The sequence below is a fragment of the Palaemon carinicauda genome, chromosome 41 (assembly GCF_036898095.1).
Source record: "Palaemon carinicauda isolate YSFRI2023 chromosome 41, ASM3689809v2, whole genome shotgun sequence".
Taxonomy (NCBI): domain Eukaryota; kingdom Metazoa; phylum Arthropoda; class Malacostraca; order Decapoda; family Palaemonidae; genus Palaemon; species Palaemon carinicauda.
Genome location: NC_090765.1, coordinates 34245638 through 34271491, shown reverse-complemented (window position 1 = coordinate 34271491; position 25854 = coordinate 34245638). Strand labels below are relative to the sequence as shown.

Sequence of the window (25854 nt, the reverse complement as noted above, 5' to 3'; positions counted from 1 at the left end):
TGTAAAATTATAGGTTATATTATGATACATTTTGCTTGTTTCTAAATTACTATAAAAGAAAAACATAACACTTATGGTAGCACAAAGAATATAACTGCTCCTTTTTGTCTCAAACATATTACATCATAATGACATAGTTTTAAAAAGCACAATAAGCAGAAAATAGATTGAATATTTGTTCATGAGTATGTGCATATACATGACACAGTATATGATAATATGGATACTTGAGGGCAAATTATATGAATGGTAGAATAAGGAAAATCTATCCTCTTTTATTGATATACAATGGAAGAGGGTTAAAAGCATGAATCATAGACGAGTTAGAATTTTTCTTTTCTTTAAAAAATGATATGAGAGAGAGAGAGAGAGAGAGATGATTATACTGTATCTGAAAAATCTAGCAAATGTTAAGAAATTAGAGGGTCCAATAGGAGGAGTAGCCCAATGCACAGAAAGATATTGAGAAGTAAAGAATAAATTAAAGAAAAAAAAATAGTAAGATGTAATACAATACACAAAAGGTAGGTTACTTTTAAAAGATAATATAAATATATTTCAAATTATTATTACTACTAGTATTGTCATTAATATTATTTTCTTTTAAAAAATTAACATTTACATAAATCACAGTGAGAATCTACTCCAATAAAGTAGACTTGGGTAATTTACCATTACAGTCAACCTCTGGGGTAATAAGTATGATGCTGAAGAGGCGTGGTTAATCATGCACCCTGGACAGTAACTGCTTGTTTCCAGAATAAAGCTCTGCTGATTTCTTTACTTCAAGTTGAACAATTGATTTGTGAATGGTTGTTCCTATACTCAATTTTTTTTTAATGAGGCGCATTTGCACTGACTCGCAGCGGTGCCCTTTTAGCTCGGAAAAAGTTTCCTAATCGCTAATTAGTTAGAATTATCTTGTCCAACCAATCAAAGAGAAGGATTCTTTTCCGAGCTAAAGGGGCACCCCTGCGAGTCGGTGCAAATCTGCCTCAATAAAAAAATTGACTATAGTATAATTTGATTAATCTATGACTGTTAAAAATATAATGATATCTCAATAACTCAAACCAGGGATTACAAAACGATTGAAAAAAAAAAAAAAAAACACAGCAACGAGTCTTAAACAGCTTCCCAGCTGCTTCTGCCAAATGGCCTATGCAGTTGGTTGTTTACAAGTGTTCTGGTGTTTTGTGGGTGTGCATTGAAATGATCATATTGATTGATTGATTGACTGATTGATTGATTGATTGATTGATTTGAGGTTTTCTGGCATCCTGATATTTATCATTTGAACCTTGATAATCATTCATAATTTCAGCCATGACCACCAAAAAACAAAAATTAGTGAATTCAAGTGTCATGTTAAAAGGATGCAAGATAAATTAGATATGATCGACAGATATTACAAAGGGGGAGGGGAGGAAAAAAAAAAGATAGATACTGCAAGCACTTTAGTCCTGCCTCGGATATCTGTATCCAGCATCATCTATGATAAAGACTGCACCGTTCAACATGGTGAATGAATGAATGAATGATTTAAAGTTTTCAGGCAACATGGTGAGAAGGTTATCTACACTTTGTACTAACAATGTGATAAGAGGTCAAATTTAAGATGAGAAGGAGCTCTTAATACCCCTTCGGAAAGAAAAGTAAACAAAACGTATTCCTACGAGTAAGTTGCTCATCAAAGAGAAGACAAAGTATGCCTAATCATTTTAGGACCTTCTTAAAAAGTGCCAAAAGGAAAAAGACTGAAAGAGTTAAAAAATGTTTTGGCTTGCACAACATTGAAATTCAGGAAACTGCTCCTGCTGATAATGATGCTGTCAAAAAATTTCCAGAGATGTTAAAAAAATCATTTAAAAATTGTTTTTTGTCCATAAATCACCTTCACTGTCAAAGAGATGGACTTATTTTGGAAGTGTATGCCTGATTGCTCATTAATTTCAAAGGAGAAAAAATAATATCAAGAGTACAATTTAGCCAAATGTTAGGAGGTAACATCAACTAGCGACTTCAAAACTAAAGCAGCTGTTAGTCTGTCATGTTCTTAATCTGGGGTAATAGGATTGCCAAGATATGTGCCAGATTATCTCTATTGTCAAGCTTTGAAGTTCTTTATCCCTTTTTAATTTTCACAACCTTCCTTATTTCCATGAGAAAATTTGATTCCCCTATCACAACACACAAGTGAGCAGAGTCTCACACAAGAGAAAATGGATAACTCATTAATATTTACCAAAGTGTGGATGGATAATGGTTAATTCAATATTTCTTTTAACCCGTGCAACTATTACTCTGAAATTACTTTAGCTTTGTTGGTTCTATAATCACTATGAACAGCAGATGTGTTGGGAGGACTAACACTTCAATTTCTTCTTGCTTGAACACACCCTATGCTAAAATCTCTAATCCTCGTTCTGTGCTTAAATAATGCCTGCTTATCTTTCCCTTACTCTTCAGGAAGGCATCAGGAGGTTACATCCATGCTAGACAAGCTATAGGCAATGGTAAGAGAGCCTTGCAGCATAAATTTAGTCCATGTCTGCCTGATTTACTTTCAATCTATTTCCTCTAGATCTTTTCACGCTTGACTGCCAAGCTTCTTTAGCCTTTACCTAATTTTTCACCCTACATTTAAAGACAAATCCTTCAGCACAGCCTTAAGAGTGGCTAAACTTTTGATTTGTTGGTCTGGTTGATTATTTCTGAACAATGTACACTGAATGTAATGAAATTATTCACATATCAAGCTACATTGACTTGCCTCATTCACATAAAATGGTTGTGTTATACTGTAAAGTGCCTACAAAGGCACTGCTTCCATTATACAATCTTCATCAGATGGGACTAAATTTATATATATCCTGTAAGTCACATGGGACTAAACTTACATTTCAATAAATCCTGTAAACAGAATTTCAATCCTATAAGACTTTATGTTAACAATAAAATTTCTGACTTTGGCAAATCAATTATGCGTGTGATAAGATCCTCAGTACAGTATATTATACAAAAACCTTTAGAATTCAAAAAGAGATTTACAATTCATGCACACTTACACTTCCATGATAAGAAAAAGACAGGAAATATCACTAAAGTTACACAGCATAAAGTAATACACTTACCATGAATTTGTAGGCATAAGAGTCTTCTTCAAGTTCAAACTGTTCTGAGAAGTCAATTAGAGTTTGTAGCAGAACAACAATGAAGATCATAACAATAGCAAAGAAGAGCCATATGTCAACCAGTTTAAAGTAGGATGTCTTGGGCAATGAATTTGAGGTCTGAAATACAAGTAAAGCATATATAATATCACACACCTTATACCAATATTACACAAAAACATATCTTAAAATAGTCTAATTTTGTTATTACATATGAACTATTTTCTACCAAGGTTGTTTATTTCTATGAACCTCCACTGATGTTCATATTGTTTCTTCTACATAAACTCTATTTAATCGATAATCACCTGTAATTCTTTTATAACTTTCCTATTTTCTTTCCCGTCAATGAACACATGTCCTTAATAAAGGAAGGAACAATTTAGTGTTAAGGAATCAAGACCTGACGGGCCAGTGTCTCTTTCCCCCTCCAGTTTCTTAGCGGTGTTCATACACTTTCCAGATTGTTTGCTTATTACTGCGCGTTAAAATGTATTCCCCTGGTTTTGTTAGCAATCACTGCTTGAATTGAGCATAGCAATGGTTTCTGGGAGATCATGATCCATATTCCCTTTGTCATTGCAAGAGAGTTATTGGGTCCTTTGACTGGCCAGATAGTACTACAACGGACGGTTCATTTTCATTTTGCTTAAACATACATTGAATAGTCTGGTCTATTCTTTCCACATTCTCCTCTGTCCTCATACACCGGACAACACTGAGATTATCAAGCAATTCTTCTTTGCTCAAGAAGTTAACTACTGCACTCTTAATTGTTCACTGGCTACTTTCCTCTTGGTAAGGGTACATGAGACTCTTTAGCTATAGTCAGCTTCTCTTCCAGGAGAAGAACACTCCAAAATCAAACCACTGTTCTCTAGTCTTGGGTAGTGCCATAGCCTCTACAATGGTCTTTCACTGTCTAGGGATAGAGTTTTCTTGCTTGAGGGTACCCTCGAGCACACTATTCTATCTTATTTCTCTTACTCTTGTTTTTGTAATATTTTATAGTTTATACAGTATATGAAAGATTTATTTTAATGTAGTAGTAGTAATAATGATAATGATAATGATATTGATAATGATAATAATAATGGCAATAATAATGGCAATAATAATAATAATAATAATAATAATAATAATAATAATAATAATAATAATAATAATAATAATAATACTGTACTATGAATTAAATAACTGTTGTGAAGAGAGCATTCCCCATGCGCTATTTCTCATCGAGCATTTCCCTTACGGTATCTGACATGGAAAAGTACGTTTCAATGGTTGCTAATCATGTTAACAGTTCAAAGCATAAAAAATAAACTTGCTGTTAGTTCAGGGAAAAGTCACTGAAAATTAGACTACAGTAGTTGATTATAGCAGGGTAACGAAAATACCGACATCCTCCACTTTTAGACAATTCATATAATCAGCCTACTTTTGATAGTGATAAGCTTAATAAGCTCTTGACATCAATAGCTTCCTTTATTAAATTTCAGAAGTCCAGTAATTCCTCTCTCAAAAGCAGTAACTCTGGTCCTACTGGCTCCATTGCAAAACTTGATTTAACTCCCGAAGTTGAGTCTCATGTTAATAGTGTTTCTTTCAGTGAGGGCTCTGAAAGTTTACTGCACAGTACAGATTTGGATTCTTTAACTACTTTAGACCCTTCTAAACCCTAGTAATGCTGTAATCCTAGTTGCTCTACTGTATAAAGGTTAAAGGTTAAAGGTGTCTGGTTTCAGTTCCAGTTCCATCAGAATAAATGCTCACCAGAACGTCAGCCGGACAAGCCCAACTGTGGTGCCCTACCACAGCAGTAGCCTCCCCAGTAAACAGCTTAAACTCACGGCCCTGGGCGGGGATTGATCTCTTGCCACGCGAATGCGAGGCAAACACATTACCACTACTATTTTGTGAGGTAGAAGATAGAGTGGGTAGTCTGGATTCTAATATCGCTCCAATCGCTGAAGTAAGCATTTCTAATCTATATCCTATTACATTACAGGTGGATGGTATGCCATAGTGTATGATAGGCAAAAATTGAGACCATGAAAATTTGGAGATTTTCCCTATACCCGGACCTTACTCGTTTCACACTGAAAATGCAGGAAAACCCAAATGCCTTCTACATCATTCATAATTCTATCAAATAAAACTATACATGTACTGACCAACTACAGTATATACCCATAAAATCTCTTTTTGAAATATTCTAAGGTGAAAACTGAGACCATGAAAATTTTGAAATTTTTCAGTATGGGCTGCCCTCACTCATTTCGCATTGAAAATGCAGAAAAACTTAAATATCTTCAATAGCCTTCATATTTCAAACAAGTAAAATTAAACATGCACTGACCCCATAAATACTCATAAAATTCCTCTGTGAACCATTCTAAATTAAACTTACGACTGAAAATTTTGAGATTTTTCAAGTATGCCGCCCTTACTTGTCTCCATTGAAAATCCAGGAAATTTTAAATACCTTCAATATCCTTCATAATTCTAACAAATATTAAACATGCACTGACCACATATATACCCATAAAATCTCTCTTTGAAGTACAGTATTCTAAGGCAAAAATTGAGACCATGAAAATTTTGAGATTTTTTTATGTATGCAGTCCTTCCTCTTTTCACATTCAAATTGCAGGAAAACTTAAAACACCATCCATATCCTTCATAATTGTAACAGATAAAAGTAAATGTGCAATGACCACATATAAACCCCAAAAATCCCTATTTGGGAACGATCGTGGTATGCATGACTACTTTTGTGAGTTCCTGTATCCAAGCTGAGTCTTTAGAAAAGGAGGTTAGCCACAGGCACAAGCTACTTCCTTCCAAGATGAGTGGCTCACCAACCATCCACATGGCACTGTGACAGAACATGCTAAAGGAGCAGGAATATTCGTCAAAGGCTTACAAGAGCCGAGCATCTAAGCCAGTACTGCACACGCTGACGCATACACCAACAAGTGAGCGCTCACTACTGGATCATGTAAAGTGGCCACACGAGTCTGTATTGCATGCGTTGGCCTGTGCCTCGTGTTTGTCCTCACGAAAACGAGCATGCTCTGATGGCAAGCGAAGCATGACTGGTTTGGAAGAAAGTGCTTGCAGGTGTTGTAATGTACTTTCTATCCAATCCAGCGGAACTCCCGAGGGTACTCACCTGAAGCTCGAGGCAAGAGGGCTGCATGCGCACAAGATTCGTTAAGAATCGTGATGCTGCAGTATCAAGGTAGGATAAGCCCTTGGCTCCAGAGAGCCAGTGGGCGTGATCACCTGTAGGCCCCGAAGAGCCTAGTTCCAGAGAGCTGATGCGCGGCAGTGACAAGTCACACAAACGCTTGTGAGCAGCTCAAGGGGAAGACTACTTGAGCGAGGTAGACCTCCCATGTCTATGAGGGTGTGCACCATAGGATCCCAAAGGGTAAGTAACCTCAAAGATGGGGATTATGAAAATTCTCGGTCTGAGCGGACTTAGCGTCCGTGTTCATCACGGGGGGTTCGCACACTAGGCTAGAACTCAGCAGAGAGCCAGCCTGCAGAATACAAAGAGGAACTGTGGAGAAAGTTTCCACTAAAGGCACTAGGCAGAAGGGACTCCCCTCCGACGTCTTATGATGGGGAAGGACTGAAGCCAACTCCTGTGAGGCGGATGTGTGCTCCTGCTATGACCCTAGCTTCAACACCTCCAGGGGCCTTTCCTTTGTGGGGAAAACAGAATACCCCAAGGAAGACCACAACTGAAATAATTTATCAAGAGCAGGGGACTACCTCCGAGGGGAAGCCACCGCTGCTTTGCTAAAAGAAGAAACAGGGTCTTCCTTTCCCAATCGCCCTCCAGAGGAGGCCGAACGGAAGAGGCAGGTGGGAGAGAACCAGCTGCCGGAGAAAGAAGTTCGGATTTCTTTGACTTTAAGGATGAACTCAAAGGTGAGGGAGCAGAGATTTGACAGTAATTTCTGTCTTCTGGAACCGTTATAAACGTTATAGATGCTGTATGAACAAAGATCTAGGAGTAATATGACAAATTCGTAGATAATTTGTATTTTTCCTAACTATACAAACCTTAACTATTTACATAGGGGTAATTACTTCGGCGTAGCTGAATGACGAGCCATAAGAATTTTAACGAGGGTTTACTACCCCTCCGCTAGTTAGCGAGGGGTAGGGAGGGGTAGCCTTCTACCCCTCCCCCTCACACACACCGGTGAAAGGCTCACTTTATTTAGAGGTAGGACTTATCTTGGGGGACAGGGCTGGCGGGCAAATATGTGTAAATAGCTAAGGTTTGTATAGTTAGGAAAAATACAAATTATCTACGAATTTGTCATTTGTTCCGTAACTGAAATACAAACCAAGCTATTTACATGGGGTGACTTAACCCTTAGGAAGGGTGGTAAGTCCCGGCCATACTGGTTTGGCTTGCCCGGGGATTCCATATTCGAGCGATCAAGCACTCGGACAATAGGGAATCCCTGCTCATCGTTGGCGGTTGTGAAATCGCCGCGGCCTACGTAAGGTGTGTGCGAAGGTGAAAAGTGACTTGTCCTAGACAGTTGCCCTTGAGTTCCTCAGAAGGAAATCCAGGCTAGGACTCTCCCAATACTACCTAGTCGGGGTATGGGGACATGACAGTATTACACCTAATACTAGGAACACAAGGAAGCATGGTCTACATGCAGTGGTTTGAGGTCAGCTGTGCAGAGAACCCAGGATGCTGCTTTCTCCAAGGGAGGAGAGGATGAAGAAAAGAACAAGGGCCAGACAGATCTTTTCATTCATGCAGACTAACACCAGGTAACAATGCCCTCAACCTTCTGCTACTTGTCCATCAAGGAGCCTGAGGTTGAGACCAGCTGTTGTGAAGCCACCACAGGGCCTATAGAAATGTATCGAGCCTCCTGTGGGTTATGTCTTGCAGGTAAGGGGCTGAGAAGATGGTCAGATGCTTCAACATCCCCGCTTGTAGGACCTGCGTCACTGAATGATGCTCCATGAAGGGCAGGGACGTAGCTACGCCCCTGACATCATGGACTCTAGGGCGATGCGACGGAGAAGGGTCAGGATTCAAGGCCGGGTGTAACACCCTGCGAATCCGGGCCGAGATGGTATTCCTGGAGACCCTTCTTTTCGTTTCCCAGGGTCCATGAACGAGGCTTGAGCCTGGAGATGAACTGCAGCCGTTCTCTTAACCCTTTTACCCCCAGGCTCTTTGGAAATTTCCAACCCTTAACCCCCAAGGGGTTATTTTCTCCCCAGCACATTTTGCAGTATATTTTTTTTAAATTGCTCTAACAGCCTTAATTTTTGTCATAGAGAGGTCAGGTTGGTCTCATTCTCTTGGAAAATGCCTGAATTTTTTATAAAAAAAATTATCAAAGATATGAAAAAAAATTTTGTTATAGTATTTTTTTGCAAGGACGTACCGGTACGTCCATGGGGGTAAAGGGATGAGTTTTGTGAAACGTACCAGTACGTCCTTTGGAGATAAAAGGGTTAAGACCACCTCAGACTCCCTACCGGCAAGGTAGGAGATGGTCTGGGTCGTCTGCTACAGGACGGAGACTCAAAACCTGTAGAGTCGAACAGCGGGTCCGGCACTCCCGGGTTCTGAGTCTTGGCAACAAACCTCAGGGACGAACCTGAATGTTGCCTCCCCATATCCCCCTGAATAGGCGAAGTCGTCTGAGAGACCATGTGACTCGCTTGGCTGAAGATAAGGCTAGCAGGAACACTGTCTACCCAGTAAGGTGGTGATCTGGGGCCTTACGTAGTGGTTCATCAGGGGTCTCTTTAGAGACATGAGGACTCGAACCACGTCCCAAGGAGGAGGTCTCACCTTCGACTGAGGGCAGGAGAGGACAAGGCTTCGTATGAGAAGGAAAAGTTCCAGCAAGGGAGAACTGTCTATCCCTAGAGCCTGGAGGCAAGACCTAAGGCTGAGGGATAGCCTTTTACAGTCGAAACTGAAAGGCACATTTCATCCCGCAACCCCACGAGGAGCTCCGCTATTGCTGGAAGCGGCATTGTGTGGAGGGATACCCTCTCCCTAACACCGATCACAGTAACTCGCCCCTTCGCCTGGGAGACTACTGCGGAAGATTTGCGCAGGTGTCCAGGCCTCCTTTTTGCAACTTGATGCGAAAATCCTCTCTCTTTGAGGGGATGCTGGATAGTCTCCCTGCAGGAAGTTGGAGCAAGCTACGGTTTTGCGGAGGATGATGGCATGTGGTTGTGTGAGTAACAGGTGACGTGGGGGGGGGGTTCCCTCGGAGGCTCCATAAGGAGTTACAGAGGGACTGGTGACCCACCTGCGAGAGGCCCTAGCGGAGCTAAGGAGGTCATTGAGACTGACCAAAACTCTGGTCCTGTAGAGTACTCTCCTCATCCGCCAGAACGGGGGAAGGCAAACACATCGATGTTGTCCCACCGTTGCCACCAGAGGGCCTTGGGGTCCGGGACCGGGGAGCAGTACAGCGGGAGCTTGCAGCTCAGTGCTGTAGCGAACCGGTCCACAGAGGGAGCCCCACCGAGTCAGGACTTTGTAGGCTACTTGAGGATCCAAAGACCACTCAGAATGTGGTGTCCGTGTCGCACAGCTCAGACTGTCGGCGAGCCCATTCCTTTGCCTGGAATCAAGCGAGCTGCTAAGGAGATCGAGGGGAACTTGGACCATCCCGGTATCTCTACCGCAGGATGGGATGGCTGTACTGAAAAGTACCTCCTTGTCTGGGCAAGAAAGCCATCACTGTGGTGTTGTTGATCCTCATAACCACAGAGTAGTCCGCCAGGCTAGGTGGAGCTACTGAAGTGCCAGAAACATGGTTTCCATCTCTAGTAGGTCTAGAGAAGGTACAGACGCTCCCCAAGATACGAACATCCATGTTACGAACATCTGGACATACGAACACAAATTGACGGAAGTCCAAACATGTTTGTAAACATCAGTAGATTTCATCGCAAGTTTAAATTTTGAAATTAGCGCCACTCCCGACTTGTATTGACTATATGTTGATTTTGTTATTACCAATGTTCTACTTAATTTTTCTTAGGACTTCCAAATAAATTAAATGAATGCAATTTATATAATGTTTTTCTTTATGACGGCGCCTAAAACGGAAACCTTCCATCATAATAAACAAACGAAGGCATTAAACGTGCATGATGAAAGTGATATATAATGATATTAAAAGCTTTTAGTAAATATGTTACAGTATTACAAATACTATTTACTGTATCTATATAAAATCCTACATACGTAGCAAAGTAGGAAAACTATTTTTTTTTGGGGGGGCGCGTTTAATCAATAACAAACTGCCGCTAATGACAGAATGATAATTTACGATAATTCTAAACTGTTACTAAAGATGATTGTCCATTCCATATCCAAAATACTTTTCCTAACTTTAGTTATAAGTCAACTTGTACCCCCCTCAATTATGAAACCATCTAAAATAAAAAGTATGAGAAGAAGCAAGTACTAGCCCGATTTTTAAAGTTGTCGAACAATTAAGTTACTGCTATAACGTTCGATGTGACAGATGGTGCGAGATTGGAGAAAGTAAGGAAAATTGAATCATGATTGATTTTCAATATAAATGAAACTTTGAGGAGCAACAAAGATATCATTTGTTAGAGATAGAGAGAGGTAAGGAATGGGAGGTAGTGAAAAGTAGCCCACAGAGAGAGAGAGAGAGAGAGAGAGAGAGAGAGAGAGAGAGAGAGAGAGAGAGAGAGAGAGAGAGAGTGAGTGTGTGTGTGTTTTTTTTAAATGTAATAAACAAAATAATTTGATGGGTTATAACACATTGGTGCTTATGTAATATCAACTGTATAGACGGTTTGAATAAGTTAAGAAATGGTATATAGTAAACGATACTTTGTTAGTGTATTCGTACGCTCTCAAGAGCGGCAGCTAGACGTCAGCTGATCTGATCACAGCCAAAAGTAATACAAAAAGAAATCAACAATACTCGATTTCTAAAACACACCCGAAATTTAAAAACAAAAGTACACGCTTTCTTAATGTGCAATTAACTATTTAAAGAGTAGCAATTTTCTAGAATAAAATGATGTTTCCCAAAAAATAGTGGTTTGCTGATGAAATCGGATGCCGTATTTTTAGCTATGATTGAAATGGATGTAGACTCGGCATAAAGTAAAACAAAAAGAAGTCAACAATACTCGATTTTTAAAACACACCCGAAATTTAAAAACAAAAGTATACGCTTTCTTAATGTTCAATTAACTATTTAAAGAGTAGCAATTTTCTAGAATAAAATTATGTTTCCCAAAAAATAGTGGTTTGCTGATGAAATCGGATGCCGTATTTTTAGCTACGATTGAAATGGATGTAGACTCGGCACAATTTTTTCGTTTCGTATTTAATTGACACTAAGAAAACTAATTTTAGTTTCTTCATCTATATGTAAGTATTGTATAACATAAGAGAGAGAGAGAGAGAGAGAGAGAGAGAGAGAGAGAGAGAGGGAGAGAGAGAGAGAGAGAGAGAGAGAGAGAGAGAGAGAGAATGAATCAGCTGTTGTAATCGAATGCCGTGTTTTTGGTTCGTGAGAAATTGATCGCCACGACTAACAACAACCTATTGTACTAAACTTTACAGTATTATACAGACTACTGTAATATGATAAAGTAAAATATTTGTAATAACCTATTTTATATGAAATGGGGCTATTTGTTGACTTCTACGGCTGAAAATCGTAGACATCTGAGTTAGGTTACGCTTACTCTAGACCAAAATTTAACACTAACTACTTACGAACAATCCAGCTTGCGAACAGACTCTCGGTCCCTATTGTGTTCGTAAGTTGGGGACTGTCTGTACTTCCTGTTTCTGACCACCGGCCTGAGGTCCTGTGATTCAGAACGTGCCCCCCCCCCCCCCTTTCTTTGATGTGTCCGAAAACAGCATCAAATTTGGGGGAAGGACGAGAAGGTCCACTCCCTATTGTAGATCCTCGTCTGCTTCCCACCCCTGGGGGTCCGTCTGTTCCGGTTGTCCCCTAGGGGTCCCGGCGTCCGGGGAGTCGTGCCCCTGACTCCCCCGTGCCCCGAGTCGCCACTGGAGAGAACTCATCCTGAGGCGACTGTTGGAAACCAGACGAGCCAGGGAGGAGAGACGTAACCACATTGGGTTGGAGGTTCTTCTCGTGTGGGGAAAGGTCTCGCGACCTTCCTCTGCCTTGCTATCCTGTCGACTGAAGGGAAGGCTTCAAGAGATTGGTGTCTTAGACCAAGCCTAAGTATACCAGAACTCTGAGAGGGCTGCGTGGAGGACTCCTCGAGGACCACCATGATCCTTAGAACTTGGCAAAGTCCGAGGAACTTGTCCCGATGACGAAGAAGGGATGCCTTCGAGTCTGCTAGGATTGGCCAGTCACCCAGGAAACGGAGGGGATGGATGCCGATCCTGAGAGCCCGTGAAGAGATCAGAGTGGAAGCATCGGTGAACTGTTGAATTGAATTGAATTGAATTGAATATAGGATTTAGGCATTAAGCCAAGCACTGGGGCATCAAAGGCCATTCAGCATTATATAACTAAAATCATTCAATCATATCTGTACACTCACACAATTTAGTATCATTTTAACCTTTAATACAAATCGTAACACTTTCATACAATAAAATCTAGATGTGAAATAAATAGGGATTAAAAGCGTAAAATAAATAAATAAATTAATAAAATCAATTATAGCTCGTAATATAACCCAATACTTCGTATAAATTTTCTCAAGTTCAGGGTATACAGTAACAGTTTTCCTCCAGTATACCTCTTAAAGGTTTATCCTGGAGTAAATGTGTCCTCCTCTGAAGATTAAAAACAGGACAATCGACTAAAATATGTTTAACATCCATTGTCACTTTACAGGTATTACAAAGAGGGGCCTATCTCCCTTCCCCACTCTTCATTAAATAATTGTGCATTGCATGTGTATGGCCAATACGCAGCCTAGTTAAAATAATGGTATCCCTTCTACTTGTAGAATTACAAGATGACCATTTATCCACCAATGGGTGGATTTGTTTCAATTTTGTATTGGTGGTCAGTTCAGACCATCGAGCTTGCCACTTATTTTTACAGTAAAGATGAATCTCACTTTTAAGATCTTTGTAAGGAATACTCAAGGGGGATGGATTACTTAGCCCTGAAGCTTCCTTTGCTGCCTTATCTACTTGTTCATTTCCATCCACCCCAACATGGGCAGGGACCCAACAGAAGTGAACACTGATACTCTTCCCAGACTGCAGAAGTACTACCAGTCCTGCACCTCTTGTACTAGATGATGGCCTGGCATAATTTGTTTTAATGAGAGTAAAACACTATTGGAATCCGTAAAAATTGTATAAAAACTATTTTGGTTGCCATTTTTAAAAATATGTTGGACTGCGAGAATTATTGCGTACAGCTCAGCAGTAAAAATTGAACAAGAGGATGGGAGTTTCCTTCTAATAACAATATCCCCCACCACAGCTGCACTTCCAACTCCTGCAGCCGATTTGGAGCCATCTGTAAAAACATGTTTCCCATGATGTTGAGCAGCATGATTTAAAAACTCACTTTTCATTACCCTACTAGGTAAGGTATTTTTCCCTCCTGCTGTAAAACATACTTTAACAGGTGGATTACACCAAGGAGGAGACTTGGGATATCCTACCTCTGCTATCTGTGCTGTTAACAAGCCTACTTCTCTAGCAACATTTTTCAGCTGTACTTCCAAAGGCTTAGGCACTCTAGATCTGTTAGGAGCCCGATCTAAAGGCGCCTAACATATTTAAAGTTAGGATTGTTTCTCACAGCAAGGGACCTAGCTAAAAACCTCAAACTCAACTCCTCTCTGCGAATGGAAAGGGGAGGTATGCCAGAATCAACATAGAAACTGTCAATGGGAGATGTTCTGTAAGCACCTGTGCAGATGCGAAGCCCAGCATTGTGAACAATATCAAGTTTTCCAAGTAAAGTCTTTGTAGCTGACCCATATATTTGGCATGCATAGTCTAACTTGCTCAGACACAAAGATGTATAAATTCTAAGCAAAGTTGTTCTATCAGGACCCCAATCAAAATGCGATACCACTTTCAGAATGTTCAGTGACTTCTTAACCCTGATAGATAGGTCATTTATATGGGGACCAAATATCATTTTCTTGTCGAAAATGACTCCAAGAAACTTGACACTATCCTCATATGGCAAAATACAATCATTTAAGAAAAGGGTGGGGATCTCTTCCCTTTTACGAGTACGAGTAAAGCGAATGGCTTTGGTCTTCTGAGGAGAAAACATGAATCCACGAGAATTTGCCCATGCGGAGGCAGCATTTATTGCAATTTGAAGATTTTGGCATGCTTGTAGTGCAGATGATCCACTACAATAAATTGCAAAGTCATCGACAAATAGTGATCCTTGTATGCCAGGAGGTATGTGACTAATGAGACTATTAATATCAACAGCAAACAAGGTCACACTCAATACGCTGCCTTGGGGGACACCTTCTTCTTGCATGTAGGATGAAGATAGTTCTGACCCTACTCTCACTTTAATTGAGCAGTTTGATAAAAATTCTTCAATAAAAGAGAACATATGTCCTCCTATACCCCACGAGGCCAATTGCTTTAAAAATACCACCCCTCCAGGTGGTGTCATATGCCTTTTCGAGGTCAAAAAAAGACACCCACCACCTGGTTTTAGTTAGAAAAAGCATTTGAAATTTCCCTTGATAACATCAGCAAAGGGTCTAGAGTACTTCGGTTCTTCCTAAAACCAAACTGTCTGTTAGATAAAAGATTTTTTTATTCTACATACCACACAAGTCTGTTGTTGTTCATTCTCTCAAATAGTTTGCATATGCAACTGGTCAAGGATATGGGCCTATAACTAGATGGCAGTTCTGGGTCTTTACCAGACTTGTGGCCTGGAATTACAATTGAAGTATGCCAGGAATCAGGAGATGTATGGGAAGCCCATAGACCGTTAAAGGTTTCTAATAAAAATTCCTTGGTATCCACTCGAAGATGTGATATCATTTCATACCGGATGCCATCCTCACCTGGGGCAGTTAAAGAAGAGCTAGAGATAGCATTTTGCATCTCCTCCATACTAAAAGGCAGGTTAAAAGCTTCAGTATTTGAAGAAGCAGGAGGAACAACAGATGTTGATGCTCTAATTTGTTGAAATGCTGGGGAATAGTTGTCAGCACTTGATACATGGGCAAAGTGCTTAGCAAGAACCTCTGCTACATCTTTGGGGTCAGATATATATCTATTATTTTCCCTTAATATTGGTAGAGGCTTAGGGACGAATTTACCTTGAAGTTTTCTAATCTTGTCCCATATTTCCTTTGAAGGAGTTTTGGTATTAATATTAGATATATATTTCTTCCAAAATGCTCTCTTTGCTTTTTTAAAAGTTCTTTTTTGTTTGGCACAGGCTCTGAGGTACGCTATTCTATCTGCTACATAGTTTGTTCTCAAGTATCTTCTGAACCAAGTTCGGGTCACTTTTCTTGCGTTGGCATATTCTTTACTCCACCAAGGAACTACAGAGTGATGAGGTAAACCGCATGTTTTAGGTATAAACTTGCTAGCATTATCATCAATAGTATTTTCAAGATGTTGATAGGCATGCACTGGAGATGTAAATTCATCATACTCTTTATCGGTGTGTGAACAGTTTTCATAAGCTGCCCAGTTTGCCTCATCTATCTTCCAATTTGGTGGACACTGAGAAGGAAGATTATGGACATAATTTAACATTATTGGCCAATGGTCACTGCCATGTAGGTGTTCATTTACTGACCAAAGGTAGTCCAACCGAATGGATGAGGAACAGATTGACAAATCAATGGCTGATGTAGAGTTGTGGAATACATCATACCTAGTTGGAGAACCATCATTCATTAGTATTACATCATTGTTGTCGATTAATTCTTCAACAAGATTACCCCATCTATCGCACACATTTCCACCCCATAAAGTATGCTTTGCATTAAAATCACCCATTAAAATAAAAGGGGCAGGAAGCTGATTGATCAGGTCTTGGAGGTCAGAAAGTCTAAGCCTTCTTGGATTACCAGCATGATCTAAGAGGAAAAGTTCTAAGGATGGTTCAATATATAGCGAGCATAAAGAAATTTTTCCCGATATGAGTTCTAACTGCACATGCCTGTAGTGGTGTATTGAGTAGGATTGTTTCAAATTTTACAGATTTGTGAATAATAAAACCTGTACTACCTTGAGCTCTTGCAGCTTGCAAAGGAGGGGATCTACAAAAATTATAATTGAGTCCAGGATTAAATGGTTTGTCACTGATCTTGGTTTCCTATAGACAAAGTACCTTCGTGTCTGAGTCCCTGGTTAAAGTTTTTATTTGCTCAATGCTAGTACTTAGACCTCTGCAATTCCACTGGATGATAGACATTATCTTTTTTTATTTTCTTTGTCTCATTTGTCTTTTGGGACTTTTCAGATGAAGCCATGTAAGGCCTGGAGATGGAGGGCTTTACTAGGCCACTACTCTTCTTTTCTTTCTTTCTAGGATCTTTATAAGAGTCAACCTTAAGATCATGAGCAGTAGGGCACTTACCTGACTTAAATGAAGGTGAGGATGATGGGGACCTTTTCCTCTTTGGAAGATCTTGTTTTCCAATCTCCATCAATTCAGGTAGAGATTCTGCCTGAGACAATACATTTAAGGTGGTGGAAGCCACATTGGCTTCCTTGGAGGATTGTGATAGAACTTCAACAGTTCGAGCACCTAACCCAGAAGGCTGGGCTACTATCTCTAGGGGAGATGCTCCTATCGGTGACAATACTTTTGGTGTGTTGGAAACCATATTGACCTCTTTGGAGGTTTGTGCTCTGGCTTTTATAGGCTGAGCACTTGACCCAGATGGCTGGGCTACTACCACTAAGGGAGATGCACCTGACGGGCCAGGTTCTGCCACTGGTCCCCCTGTGGTAGTAAGGGGTAGTGGATTATAATCTTTTGGTGGCATCTTAACCGCGCGAGCAAAATTAAGTTGCCGATTGAGTAAATGCTTTGCATAACCTACACTTATATGTTCAGCATTTGCTTTCAAGATTGCAGCTTCTTCTTTCTCGTATTCTCTACATCTTTTATCATTTGATTTATGATGATCTTTACAGTTTGCACAGGTTGTATCTCTGTTGCATTGGCCATGTTCTAACAAAGAACAGTTAATACAGATCTTCGTATTATTGCAGTACCGGGAAGGGTGACCGTACTTGAAACAATTAAAGCATTGTAAAGGCCTAGGATTATATTCTCGAACAAGTACTCTTTCATTCTCAATAATTATATGATCTGGTATAACAGGGGTTTCAAATGTTAAAACTACCATGCTTGTTTGAGGGATTTTACTTACTTTCCAAACATTAGCAGGGCATATGTCCAGAATTTCTGGTTCTGAAAATTCATATAGATCTTTATCAAAAACTACTCCTTTACCATAGCTGAAGCTCATATGTGGTTTAATATCCTTAATAGGATCAATTTCTGCAATCTTCATGCCACAAAGCATGTGAGCTTGAGTATCTGATTTTGCATTAATCAAAACAGATTGCTTACCGTATCTACTAATATCCTTACTTTTAATTAAACCAACTTTTTTTGTATAAATTTACTAATCTTATAATAGTTATAATTATCTATCTTCCCAGATGCAATTATCCATGTTGGGGGCTTGGGGGTTCTTACTTCTGGAAGTTTATGCTCTATTTCTTTTTCCATCCATTCTTCTGGTTTATATACCTCTAGGTGTCTTGGTGCTTTATCACATAGAGCCCCAGAAATCAAACAATTGTCAATTTTTATGCTCTCTAAATTTTCATTTGCTTCTAAAGCAATCTCAAAACTTGAAAATGATACCCAAGCTTCCCAAAAGCCTTTACTACCATTAAGCTCCATTAAAATTTCTTTGATTGCCCAAAATCTACAGAAGGCTTCATGAATTTTGTCATAGCTACAACCAATTGGTATGTTTTTTTAAGTGGAGAATTTTCAGATTTTTTGTTGGATCTGGTAATGAGCCAGAACCAGAGAGTGAAGTATTACTGTTATTACAAGATTCATTTTCCACCAGTGCCGATAAATTGTCTTTAACAACACTGGTCAGAGAAATATTGTTGGAGGAATCGTTTTTATTGCCGAGGTTATCAACAGAGCTTTCCCTATTTAAACAAGCAGAAGTCGTCAACGGTGTCTGGGGTTCGCCATTTGATCCAGGGGTACGGGGAATATTAAGTTTACTCATTAATTATTTTTTGGGGGGAGGGAAGGGGTCATAATAACAATGAAAAAAAAAACAATGGAAAAAAAATAAAGTTTAAGGGAGAGAAAAAATTAAGACTGTCTGAAATTCCAAAGAAGACACCGTTAGCCTTTCCTGGAATTAATTTCTCCACCAATGACACCTGTGAAAGCTGCTTACCAAATGTCCACTCCCTACCCTACCACAAAGGGATGGTACCACTATGATTAGAGTGGCTCAAGTGTATGCCAAACCCGCTTGATGGGACTGAGAGCATTTTAAGAATACAATCATCCCCACTCTAATCCTAGTGGCAGGCAAACCGGACAGAATGCCGAGAGTCCTATCTCTATGAAATCGCCAACCCCTGGAATCCGAAGGCCAAATTTCCTACGAGATAGTTCCGCGTGCCAGTATGGGAATACTGACACTCCTAGGTGTCCAAACATTTTCGGGCAGTTGGCAAGACCACCACAGCTCCCACAATTGATTTTGAAATAAAAACCAATCATGGATACAATGTCCCCTCTAAAAAAAACCTGGACAGTGAAATGGGTAAGAGAGTTTTGACAGCAAGGTTGGAGACAGCTGATAATTATGAAGGAGGAATAAGCAATAAGAAGTAATAGAAAAAGAAAGAGAAATTTAAAGTCAAACAGAGGAACAGAAATTCCCCAGTTCGAGAGCCGTCTTGCCCGTCACAAGACTTCAGCACGGGAATGATATGCCGTGCTGAAGCCCAATGACTTCATCAAGGCATTCTCTCGTTAAGAGGGAGTGAACTGTTGAGGTGCTGTGAAGAGACTGAAGCACAGCACCTTGAACTGGGATATCCGCCTTCCAGGCAAACTCCAAAGTACTTCCTTGAAGACGGGTGAACCAGGACCAGAAGTACGCGGCCTACCGGACCAGTGTACACATGAAGTCTTGTGGTCTCACCGCAAGACTGACCGCGCCTGCTGTCGCTATGCTGAACGGAGACTGTTTGACAACCCTGTAAAAAGTCGAGAAGGGAAGGAGACGATTAAGGAGGCCTTGGAACCCGTTGGCCACCTCTTGGAGGGAGCTTATCTCCAACATGGACTGGACTTCTGCCCGGAGGGCGCATCCCTTCACCGATCCCTACCCAGGGAGTTGGGAAGGGCTCGATACCGACTGGGACTGTTGAAGGAGGCAAGCTCGGAGAGCTGGCCCTCGGCCTAGTCTCTGGCGCTCTTCATTCCCTGAGACCAGGGCAAGGTGCACTGGCCCAAGGGAGCCCCTGGGTGAGTAGACTCGGTCCCGGACCATATCCTTCCCTTACCGAAGAGGAATCTCTGAATCTGGGGTCCCCTTGAGGTTTCTCCTGAGGGTCAGAACCTCCCAGAACGCAAGTTCCGACCCCTGGAGCTTCACCTCCTGATGGACTGGCAGCGAGGTCTCCCATCCCCGGAGACTCTTCCTGAGGAGACTCGTAGACATGCCCCAAGGGTCCATCTGGATCCTGTAGGGTCCTTGCGGAAGACTGGGCCTTAGGATCCCTCTTAGGAGGGAAACAGGACCCCAGCGATGAAGGATGTAAGGCTTTCGCCCCCTCCGCACGAGAAGATTTCTCAGTAAGAAGCAGGGATTCTCCCTATGGAGTGATGGGGAAGAGGACCGGGTCTTCCGACCCTCCTGGGGATTGGGTAATGCTCATCTGCAGGGGAGGGGAGAAAAAATCTGAGGAGGGCTCATCGCCTGCGTAAGGACTCGCGAGGGAACAGCATAGTCCTTGGAGGAGATACCATGCCAGGGATTCCTCTCATCCTCTTCAGGGGGAGAGGAAGTTGCTACTGATTAGTGACCCCAGTCAGAAGGCACAGGCTCATCGCCTGCATGAGCGCTCTGACGAGGCGTCCCACCACGGATGCCGACTGACCCTCGCGCTGACAGGGAGTCCCTCTGGAGGGAAGTGGATCGTTTGGTCCCCTGGAGGAATTGACACATGAGGGTTCGCCCGTAGAGAATCTGCAATGAAGGGAGAAGAGACCTTTGACCTGTCCGGAAACCTCCCCCCTCCGGAGAGGGCGCTGCATTGCGCTGCGGGGGAGGGAAGCGAAGGTGGCCTGACCGCCATAAGCCCTGATGTAATCAGGGCGCGATCGTGTCAGAGAACGGTGCGCCGATCACGCTGGTGATCGCGCGAAAAGCACAGAACTAAGTAGCGCGTGAATAAAACATGCGTAGCAGTATAACCGCGCCCGCATGCACGCGTACCCACGTAAGCGTGAGCGTATCGGCGCCCGCGTGAACAATCCCCGCGCTTCCGCGCGTATGAAGATCGCTGGCGCTTGCACGTGAAAGATCGTGGGCGATAGCGTGGGAAACCATCCCACGCGCGAACGATCTTGGCGACAAAAGGTCGCCGGTGATTGCGCCGTCGGCGATTGTGTGTGGGAAACCATCCCACACGCAGAAGAAATAACGCTCATGATCTTTGGCGCCTACGCTTGTACGAAGATCGTTGGCGCTAGCGCTAGAGGATTGTCTATTCATATCTGTTGTACATGTTATAATTATTATATGATCCTATTTCATTCATGTGCATTATAGGATCCTATTTCATTTATGTGTATTGTGTCGTCTATACATTATGTGCATTATAGGATCCTATTTCATTTATGTGTATTGCGTCATCTATACATTGGCGCTCATTTGTGAGAATGTAAGCAAACAGTGTTTCAGTTTGGCAGCTCATTTACTCGCTGCGTATATGGTACAGTATTATTGTCTATAGACTTTAGCTAAACTTTATTATCTATTATATGCTAGCAGCAAATGGTTCATTAGCTAGCTGTGTATACTGTGAATTTACTAACTGACCCATATATGCTATTAGGTGTCAGTGTAATTTCATATTGAATTTATTTTGACTGCCGATACAAATGCCATTTTATTTCTCATCATGCTATCTTTCATTGCAGATATTATCATTGTCATGTGATGCCTTCCAAGTGATAATAAACATTTCATGAACAAAAAGTGAATCTTATTTATGATAATATCAGTGATCTTGCTACATTACAATGCCTGCTGTACAATGCCCCATCGACAATTGCAATTATGTGACCCCCGACCTGTCTGACGCCATTGTTGCTGCCCTACTGACCGCCCATTGCATAAACCACACAGCTGCTGCTCGACCAGGTGCTGCAGCGCAACATGCACAAGTGGAAAAGGTTAAGAGGCCTACCATCACTGCCGCAGGAACCACTGAAGAATGGTCATATTTTTTAATAAGGTGGGATGAATATGTAAATGCCACAGCCATTAACGGGCAAGAAGCTGTTGTTCAGCTGCTAGAGTGTTGTGAAGATCAATTACGTAAAGATGTGACTAGAGCTGCTGGAGGCAGCCTCCTCGCAAAACCTATTGCCGAAGTCATTGCTGCCATTCGAGCCCTAGCCGTACGTGAAGAAAATGTAATGGTGGCACGGGTCACACTCCATAATATGAGGCAAGACAGAGACGAACCTATCCGAGCATTTGGAGCCAGATTAAGGGGGCAAGCTGGTATATGTAAATTCCTCCTAGATTGCCCTTCCTGCGATAGTGAAGTGAATTATACCGAGCCAATTATTCAGGATATCCTTATCAGAGGCATTGAAGACCAGGAGATACAACTTGACCTGTTGGGTAACACAAATCAAAACATGACACTAGAAGAAGTTTTTAGATTTGTAGAAAGAAAAGAAGCCGGTAAACGCTCAGCGTCTTTATTCACGGAATCCCCAAGCACCGATGCCTCAAGTTCGTACAAAAAGTTTAACCGAACCAGGATTGTGAAACATGACTTAAATAAACCTGCTTCTGATGTGAGTTGCTCTTATTGTGGTAAAACAGGGCATGGCAGAAAGGCCCCTGCAAGTCTCAGAAAATCAGAATGCCCTGCATTTGATAAAACATGCCTTTCTTGCAATAAATTACACCATTTTGCTTCAGTTTGCAGGAAGAAATCACCTCAGGCAAGTGGAATACAATCACATGCTGCAATCCAACCTGAAGATAATGCTGTGTTTAATGAACTTTGTTCTGTCACCACATATCATAACAACTCATCCATTACACTTGATCACCATCAGTATGACACTATGTCAAAATCATGGATTAAAAGGCCCTCTGGGCCCCAACCATTCATTAACCTCAAAATATCCACTTCCTCAGAAGACTATTCCCACTTCGGCTTCAAACTTCACGCCCCACCGAAAGCAGCAGTGGCTCGAGTAATGGCAGACACAGGCTGTCAGAGTTGTCTGGCAGGTATCCATGCTCTGAATAAACTTCACATCAAGCATTCTGATCTGATTCCAGTTAATATCTCCATGAAAGCTGCCAACAGTAAAGGCATAAATATTCTAGGAGCCGTTATTCTTCGCTTTACAGGTACCAACAACAGGGGTAAATTGGTTGAAACCAGACAAATCACCTATGTCACCGACAACTCTGACAAGATTTACTTGAGCAAAGAGGGCTGCATCGCCTTAGGTATAATCTCTTCCACCTTCCCCTGCATTGGCGAAGCGACACAGGAAACATCATCGACTAATATTCAGACAGAGGAATGCTCGTGCCCCCAGAGACAACTCCCCCCACCACCACCCCAAAAGTTACCATTCGCTGCAACGGAGGCTAATAGAGAGAAGTTGCAGAAGTTCCTCCTAGAGCACTACGCATCCAGCACTTTTAATACATGTGAACACCAAAAGCTACCCATGATGTCAGGACCCCCGTTAAAATTAATGATTGATCCACATGCTGAACCAGTAGCGGTACATACCCCTATACCCGTTCCCCTTCACTGGCAGGATGAGGTAAAACAAGGACTGGACCAGGATGTGAACCTAGGAGTCCTCGAACAGGTGCCCATAGGCGAGCCTGTCACATGGATGAGCCGTATGGTAGTTTGCGCCAAGAAGAATGGTAAACCACGTCGCACAGTAGATCTGCAAGCCCTCAACCTCCATGCCACTCGCGAAACACACCACACACCATCCCCTTTCCATCAAGCTCGTGCAGTGCCAGCAGGTAAACGTAAAACCGTCTTAGATGCCTGGAATGGATACCACAGCGTACCGCTACGGCCCGAAGACCGTCACCTAACAACATTCATCACACCATGGGGCCGCTACAGGTATTGCACGGCCCCACAAGGATACATAGCTTCTGGTGACGGCTATTCCAGACGATACGACGAACTGGTCGGTCATATCCCGAACAAAACCAAGTGCATCGATGACACGTTGCTCTGGGCAGACAACATAGAGGAGAGTTTCTTCCAGACAGTACAATGGTTAGATATTTGTGGTCATAATGGTATCATTTTAAATCCTGACAAGTTTGTTTTTTCAGCTAACACTGTCCAGTTTGCGGGGTTTGAAATCACACCAGATTGCGTCCGGCCATGTGAGAAATATTTGTCTGCCATACGCGATTTCCCCACACCAAAAAACATAACCGACGTGCGCTCCTGGTTTGGCCTCATCAATCAAGTCTCTTATGCCTTCTCTATGACCAAACGCATGACCCCGTTTCGTAACTTTTTGCGCCCTGGCAACCCTTTCTGTTGGGACAGACACATGGACACCCTTTTTGAGGAATCTAAAGATCACATAATCGACGAAATCAAGAGGGGCGTTCAGATCTACGATAAAGAAAAACCAACATGCCTTGCTACAGACTGGTCCAAATCAGGCATTGGGTTCTGGCTCACCCAAAAACACTGCCTGTGCACACCAACCCGGCCATTTTGCTGCAAATCGGGCTGGAAAACCACCTTAATTGGGAGTAGATTCACACACCCAGCAGAGTCTCGTTATGCACCCATTGAAGGAGAGGCCTTGGCTGTAGTGGAAGCCCTTAACAAAACCAGATTCTTCGTCCTTGGATGCCCTAGCTTGTTCATCGCAGTGGACCACAAGCCCCTACTTAAAATCTTTGGTGATCGATCTTTTGAAGACATCTCCAACGCTCGCCTTCGAAACTTAAAAGAAAAGACACTACGATACCGCTTCGAAATGGTCCATGTTCCTGGCACAAAACACAAAGCAGCCGACACGCTCTCACGACATCCCACAGGCAATGGTCCTTCAATGAAACTACGTTTGCAGGACGACATCGCATCCATGCACTCCTGTAGTGATGAAATAAAGGATGATATCGACTCTGCCCTGCAGTGTGCACACGTTACATCCCTGCAAACCCTCGGCTCAGTGACGTGGGACAAAGTTCAAACTGCAACTAACAGCTGCCCGGACTTTCAACATCTGATCTCACTGATTGAAAATGGCATCCCCGAGGCTAAGAATGATGTACCACCGCATCTCCACGAATACCATAAGTTCCGCCACGAATTGTATACTGTAGACGGTGTAGTCATCTACAAAGACAGAATTGTGATCCCCCCCACCCTTCGTAAACAAGTACTCCAAGCCCTTCATGCGGCTCACCAGGGAATCACCTCGATGACAGCACGAGCAGATTCGTCTGTATTTTGGCCCGGCATCTCTAAAGATCTCCAAGACACACGTATGAACTGTTATCACTGTAACCGCATTGCACCTTCCCAACCCGCCCTTCCCCCACATCCACAAAACCCTCCTGCCTATCCATTTCAGCATATTTGTGCCGATTTTTTCCACTACAAAGGACAACAGTACCTCGTTGTAGTGGACAGGTATTCAAATTGGCCTGTCATCGAACGCGCAGCAGATGGTGCCACTGGGCTTATCAACAGTCTACGGAGGATATTCACAACATATGGAATCGCTGATGAGCTTTCTTCTGATGGTGGCCCAGAGTTCTCTGCAAAAATCACTCAAGATTTCCTTCAGGCTTGGGGGGTCGACCATCGTCTTTCCTCAACCTATTTTCCCCATTCTAATTGTAGGGCAGAGGTTGGCGTTAAAATAGCGAAAAGACTCCTCACCGACAACACTGGGCCCACAGGAGACCTGAACATCGACGCCTTTCAGCGCGCCGTCCTTCAATACCGGAATACCCCTGACAAAGAAACCAAAGTTTCTCCAGCTATGTGTATCTTCGGAAGGCCCATTAAGGATTTTATCCCCATCTTGCCAGGAAAATACAACCCCCATCCCACTTGGAGAAGCACCCTCGCACAACGCGAGGAAGCACTCCGGAATCGCCATATGAGAATGGCCGAGTACTGGACCGAGCACACTAAGCGGCCCCCGCCATTGAGAGTTGGCGACAACGTCCGCATCCAAAACCAGACAGGTCCGAACCCATTAAAATGGGACAAAACAGGCGTTGTGTCCGAAGTGCGTCAATTCGATCAGTACATTGTCAGGGTCGATGGCTCTGGAAGGGCTACTCTTCGCAACAGACAATTTCTGAGGAA

General features: G+C 42.2%; 1 protein-coding gene across 3 annotated transcripts in view; it reads right to left on the bottom strand.

Annotated features, from left to right (window-relative positions):
• Window positions 1-25854, bottom strand: part of LOC137632254 (uncharacterized) — a 121124-nt gene that overhangs the window by 3092 nt on the left and 92178 nt on the right. For all 3 annotated transcript variants that reach the window (XM_068364143.1, XM_068364145.1, XM_068364144.1), the window contains one exon: window positions 3135-3293. In XM_068364143.1, coding sequence (XP_068220244.1) covers window positions 3135-3293 — 159 coding nt within the window. The remainder of the gene's footprint in view (window positions 1-3134; window positions 3294-25854) is intronic.